The sequence below is a fragment of the Anoplophora glabripennis genome, unplaced genomic scaffold (assembly GCF_000390285.2).
Source record: "Anoplophora glabripennis isolate ALB-LARVAE unplaced genomic scaffold, Agla_2.0 scaffold125, whole genome shotgun sequence".
NCBI classification, from domain to species: Eukaryota; Metazoa; Arthropoda; class Insecta; order Coleoptera; family Cerambycidae; genus Anoplophora; species Anoplophora glabripennis.
In genome coordinates this window covers 538,909-545,783 of record NW_019416266.1, presented here as the reverse complement: position 1 = coordinate 545,783, position 6,875 = coordinate 538,909, and the positions used below count along the sequence as shown (strand labels likewise).

Genomic DNA, 6,875 nt, shown 5'->3' with positions numbered 1-6,875 from the left:
GAGAAAAATTGTGATAGGGCCAGTCCGTTTCTGGACACCTGATAATAGCAAAAAGTTGATTTTAGCATCAAATCGTAGAGCTCCATGTGTAATACAACGTACGAAAATTTTATTAAAATATACAGGGTGGTTTCAAAGTTATAACCCTAAACGTTAATTTCTAGGTACCCCTTTGACCCCCCATAACTCCGTTAGGGGGCACATTAGGAAAAAAATTATAGGAAGGACTAGTTTTATTTTAACCTCCCCTATACACTCCCGAGAGATTAGGAGGTACTTACCGGACACCCTGTATATTTTTTAAAATTGTCGTCAAGTGAAGCTCAAATTGGAGGTCATATTTATACAGAGGCTTCCTTTGACCTTTAGAAATACGTATCGATAGTTTTTTTTTGCTGAAATTCCTTCGTAAAAACTTATTTTTTTTTAGTAATTTTCGAATCCCGCCACTGGACAAGCTGATGTAACCTCAAATAACGGCGGACTTTAGTCACTACAATCTGACAACTTATTGTGAGTTTGTTATTGAAATTACAAAAAGTTTTGAATACAAAATTTTTAGCTTTTTTTATTAATTTTTATAATTCTTTTATAAAATTTTTAGCAAAAACAACTGAATAATGAAAATTACTAAATTAAAGAAAACATTTTTTTTAATGGACCACCCTATATCAATGCATACTTTAGCTTCGTTGAATTTTTTTCTTTTAAAAATACATAATTCATTAGTTAATTGTTTTTTATAATACTGTATTATAAAAACTCGTAAAAAAAGCTAAAACTTTTGTATTAAAAACTTTTTTGTAATTTCAATAATAAACTCACAATAAGTTGTCAGATTATAGTGACTAACCCCGTACAATGCTCTTTGGCTCTCGTTACTTTTGTTGAGTGGCTTTTCGCCACACATAAACAGTACGTAATAAGTAACCTAGCAAAAAACTCACAGGAAACAGTAGTGATAAATGAAATACACAAAATAAGTAATCTGTTTACTCACTCGTTTGGAATTTAATAATGATTAAAATTGACAGTTAGATGTACTGTCCTCCAATGCGAAACAACAACTGACCCTCTTCGCTTTGTCACAATTGGCCCGCACTATCTCCCTTCACTTGCACTGTAGGTTGCATACAATTCATGTATTTGTAATACCCGCTTGGAAATTTTCATAGTACAAAATTACTCAGTAATAATTAAATTTAAATCATGTTAGAGGAAAAATTAACTGTTAATTGGTTTTACATACTGAGAATAGAGTCAATTATTTTTTATTATGTGTTTTTTACAAAATAGCGAAATAATTATTTTATAATACAAACTAGTGTTACTTAATAATTTAAAACGTATGTTTATCTCCATACCAGTATTAGTTGACATCTGTTTAAAAATACAATTTGTATGTGACCTTATTTGATGAGGATATTGGAAAAAAAATGGAATTTATTTGAATTAGCTCGATATCTGAAAAGTAAAGTTTAATAAATACCTTGTTTATGCATTAGATACACGTAATCTTACTAGGGAAATCGGTATTTTGACACAAAATGAATAAATTCCCCATTCCCGCTCTAATTTATTTCACGGTGTACTTAAGGTATGTAAAAACAAAAATCCACCCTCAAACGACGTTGAATTATCCCTTTCGGTTGCTATCGATTATGGATTAGACTCTATCTGATTACCATCACCCCGCTCGACACAATGGGTCTCTTTTCAGGACTTCGACAGCGCATTTAAACTCTTAAAACTTTTACCACTTTTACCCCGGCCTCGGGGTGAGGTGTTGCATAATTAAAACCCTAAAAATACCGAACTTATCCAGAAGTTAGCAACTCGCCGCAGTTAATATTAAAACAAACAAGTCTCCCACCAATTTAAATTTCTTTCGGATTTATGCGTTACATAAAATGGTTTATTTGTTGATTTTATTTAAAAGTAAGAGGTTGTTTAAAGCTTAGTTTCGTTGTTCTTTGCAGGGGTTCGAACCCGGTGCGGATAGCAGCGCCGCCAGAGTTAGCAGGAATGACGCTGGAATCCAGGCTGGTAACCTACGACTGGGACAATCAGTTTCACAGCTTCCAGGAGGCCACCATGAGGGGGTCCTTCAAGCCGATCTGCTGGACAGCGCAGTCCACTGTGCTACCGGTAGGTGTCGCTTTTTGCAGTAGATAGTAACTAGTACTAGTAAGTAAGGTTGATTTAAGGCAAAATCTGAACACAACGAAAATTCTTACGTCGTCATATTAAGCTTTATTTTGATGATACGATTTAGTTCCAATTTTATTCAAAAGATGGAGCTCACTGAGCTTAAATCGAGTAAAAAAATTCTTAGACGCAACATTTTTAATACTGATTATAAAAAAATGTTTTTGAAAATAAAAATCGTCGGAGGATACGTATTTGGACTTTCTGAAATTTTCACTTGTCTGAATTTTCCTGTGAATTTTATCACTCGGCAAGGAATTTTTTTATAATTTAAAAATTTGGTATCTGCAGAGTATTCCGATTTGATCCGAAAGATGCAGTACGATTTACATAACTGTTTTGTTATACAGGGTGATTCACATTTTATGATCAGGACTTTAACCATCGATAAATCTCGTAAAAATGATGTTATTTTGAAGTATACGCCTTTTTTTGCTGTAGAATATACCGCAATGCAAAAAAATACATTCATTTTGATTAAATTTCCAGTGGCGTAGAAATTATATTAAAATAGGGGTTATCAAAACCCCTTACCGACGCCTAAGATTGATCCATTTTCACAATAAATTACAAAATCGATAAAGCTTTTATGGCTTTTATAGTTTAAGAAAAATGTAATAAAATCCAAAAAAAATTTATTTTCAAGAGCTTATATCTCTAAAAGGAAGCCTTTGGAAGAAAAAGTGTATATTTCAAAATGACATTATTTTGACGCGATGTGTCGATGTCCTAATCATAAAAAGTGATTCACCCTGTATACTGAGTGACTTAATGCGCCTATGGAACCAAGAACCACTACGTAGCCTGTTGATTTTGTGAAGTGACAATATAATTTTAACATTGGAAATGTTTAAGGTATAGAAAGTATATCGCTAGGTGTTAGGAAATATATATGTGTTTAGGGAGGGGTGAGGGGGGCGTGTTTGTGTGTAACTATTAAGGTGTAAAAAATGTTTAGTCGAGACCGCTGGGCGCAGGTTTGGTCCTATCGGAATGATTTTGCGTCGTATAGAAAGAAGTAGTCTGGGTATTCCACTAATTCGTAATCACTATTATTATAACCTCTAAAATTTGCTAGAGTTTTGTTATGTCGATAAGTGTGCAGTTGGGGTGGCCGTAGAGTTTTGGGCGGTTTTTAGAGTTGTTTTATTATTCTGGGTTTAGATGAGGTAAATATATACAGAGTGGTATCTTATATTGTTTTATCGTTTGCGGCCTACAAGCTGATTTTTAATTGTTGACAAAATTGATAACTTTATATCTCTCTTTTTGGTTTAAATATTCTACAGCCATATTTTTTGAAATACATGCCATGGTGTGTGTTTAAATACATAAATAAATTCATTTACAATATTTCAGAAGTTTGCCTGGTGGCTAATTGTCAATTTTCTTATGACGCCTAAAATGGGAAAAAATGTAAATTTTTGTTACCATTCAAAAAATTTGTGTTTTGAAAATATGTGCAGATGATAAAGTAACATTGACAAAGGTTTTAAAATGTCAATAGTATCTTTAGCGTAATTCCAAATTTTATAAAAAAATATTAGGGAGAGTTATAATTAATAAAAATGTGGAATTTTGCATTAAAAAGACTCGGGAAAGATACCCCCACAAAAAAAATTATAAGCTGCGTTAAGACACCCTGTATATAAAATAATAATACAATATAATTTAACAGGGGTGTGCCAGATCAAATCCGAACACGTTGTATATTAAATAATATAAAATCTTTTCGTATCTTAATATATTTTTATACACTTTACAATAAAAACTATAGCTTTTAAAAATTATCCAATAGATCCTAACATAACCAGTATTAAAAATTTTAAGACCTACGAGTATTTCTTACTAGAGAAAAGATTTTTATAATATTTTTTTGTTTGTTTTTTTAATCACAATTTTTTTTTATTAAACATATTGCTTGATTTTTTCTTATAAACTTTTTTATTTGAATGCCTATTCAGCAATCACAAAATACAGGGTGAGTCAGAACATCCAATAAAAATTTTGAATGTACAGGGGACTCTTACAAATACAATTTTGTGAAAAAAAATTAAAAAGGCAGTTCAGGAATTATTTTAAAATACATTTCTGCACGGCACTGGAAACTGGTCTACAGTGAAACCTGACATTGCGCGAGGCAAAGCATGCAAGCGGCGACCGGCACGGCAGCAAAGTGTAATGAACGGACAAAAAAATCGAAACAATTTCTTCAAGGAAAGAAATAAATAAAATCTTATAACACCTATTTTATATCAGCAAATTGAACTGCTTTTGCCGTTATTGTTTTTATTAATTAATAAAATTAATTTGTGGTTTTAATTATTAAAATAATTTGACATACCTGATGTTTCAACAACTGTTTTAAATTTTGTCCTTTTTGTAAACACATAACATAAATGCTTCACGATACCACAAATGTTGTCTTGCTTCACCATAAATTAAAACGATTTCCTATCCCAACTAACACAAATGTTGTCTTGCTTCACCATAATACAAATGATTCAGCATAAATAATAATGTTTTCTTGCTTCAACATAAATTAAAACGGTATCCTCCAACTCCGAGTTGCTATACACGTAAGCCATTTTTGACTCTTAAAAAACTAATGTAAACACTATCGCAACAACGATAATACTAAAATCGGATTTCAGTATTCAGAATCACCTGGGGCCACGTAGGCGAATGACGCTAAAGACTGTAGTATAACAACCCCGGGTTCGATCGAAAAAAAATATATAAACGAACGTTGTGGCCAAAAATATGTGATCGTCATAAGGAATATCTATGAATTGACATTTCGGAAGATCTGTTTTAGCAATTATTTTTTTTGTATGTAATTGTTCTTTTTACAGATTCATTCCTCACGGGCGAAAATGTTAGTAAATTCAACAAGGCTTTTATATGCGTCTGACATAAAGTGAGCACAACAAATGCTTTATTAGTTTTTCGAACAATGTAATCATGACAAAACAAATTAAATGTGCAACAAAGGAGTTGTTATTGCAATATCCGGGCAGTCACGACAATATGTATATATTTTAACATGTATCTAATAAATAATGAGCAATCGTTATGCCCTTGAGCATAAAGCTAAACGTACAGAGAAGAATTGTTATCATTAAACATCTATAATCATCACAATCCTAAGATTACATAGAATAATTAATAACAAAGTACTTAAAGAATATTACCCGCTAATTAATATGGGTTAAACACTTTGATTTTTCACTATTTTACCACACTGCATGCCGATCGTCTTACTCCCATCTCGACACTGTTCTCACTTCAACTATCAAGGCTTCCTTTCAGAATTCACCACCTAAGCGTTTGTTTTTGCGCTTCCTTCTACCAACTGTCAATATTACGTTTTCATTATTATACAACACCCACGTAACAGGTGACGTTGAAGTTGATATGATAACTATGGTATTGCACAAGACTTCAGTAGCCCAGCGATGTAAAGGTTGAAAATACTACAACTTAATATATATTTTACTATATCGACTCCATTTTTCATGACGCATCTGTTCCCAATTTTTTTGGACAAATTGTGAATCACCCTGTATAGTTAAAGTAATAAATAAAATTTGTCTTTCCTTTTTCTTTACCGGTCTCAATTGTTTCAGAATACGGACAAAGAGTCCCACTACCCGAATATATCGAAACCGTACGTCAGGAACGTGGTGGACCAGTGCAACTACCGGAGGTACAGCACGGAGGGCTGGCCCGGCGGCACGCCCATCCTGGAGCTGGACGGCAACCACATAGAGGGCGCCGCCCGCAGCAAGGTCTCCCGCAGCAGCAGCCCTGCCGCGGAGGAATCCCTGGGACTCAGCAGGTTTAACTTGGCTTCGAGCTACGCGTCGAGCGGCGTCCTCGTAGTGATATCAATTTTCCTTGTCTGGTTCCACCGCTGAGAGACGCCGATCCCCGGACAAAGAGACCCTTTTTTCTACTGACTGACTCGGTGAATGTACTGTTATGTGACAATTTCCCGTGAGTTGTTTTGAGTCATGTTTTACTAGTCCGTTCGGCCAGGTATGTGAGGAACTGCTACGAGGCGGGGGTCGGTGTGAGGGTAGTAAAACGTTCAGGTCGCGAGGGGGGCGGTTTGGTGGAAATGTGGGACGAAAGTTGACATTTTATCGGGGTGTGGGTAGTATGCAATACGTGACTTTTTCGAGTTTTTGATTTCTTTTCTCGTAAATTCACGAGGGTAATCTTTGTTCCCCTTTTACTTGATTAATCCCCGACAGCCAAAGACAACCGAAATTGAGAAAACAATTTTGTAACCATGTGTGGTTTCACCACTTCTATTCACTCATTGCGTTGTAACTGACCAAATACACAGCCTGACCAGTTATGCATGGAATAGGCCAAAGGCCCGAGAGAAAGGTCAAGTCCGCAGTAAGCAGACTTGCCTACCTTTCTAGTATTACATTAAAACAACATTCTGTTTGATCGGCTGTGATTGGTGTAATTTTTCACGAGATTCTATTCAATCAATCAGCGATGGTATTATCTCGAGAGGAGACCTAACGATCATTAAAATTGTAGACTCCAAGATTTAGGGAATTTTCGTTACCAGTACCAATCGTGTAATCTTGGGTTGCCTAAGCTCAGCAGTCACATGGCTCGTAAACATTTATGAAGGAAAGCAATTT

The 6,875-nt window shown here is 34.5% G+C and overlaps 1 protein-coding gene across 1 annotated transcript in view; it reads left to right on the top strand.

Annotated features, from left to right (window-relative positions):
- The window catches only part of LOC108903521 (MOXD1 homolog 2), a 174,943-nt gene extending 168,370 nt beyond the window's left edge, over nucleotides 1–6,573 (top strand). Inside the window, exons 6-7 of the mRNA XM_018705740.1 lie at nucleotides 1,980–2,148; nucleotides 5,838–6,573. Coding sequence (XP_018561256.1) covers nucleotides 1,980–2,148; nucleotides 5,838–6,128 — 460 coding nt within the window. The 3' untranslated portion in view covers nucleotides 6,129–6,573. The remainder of the gene's footprint in view (nucleotides 1–1,979; nucleotides 2,149–5,837) is intronic.
- The last annotated feature ends 302 nt before the right edge of the window (nucleotides 6,574–6,875 follow it).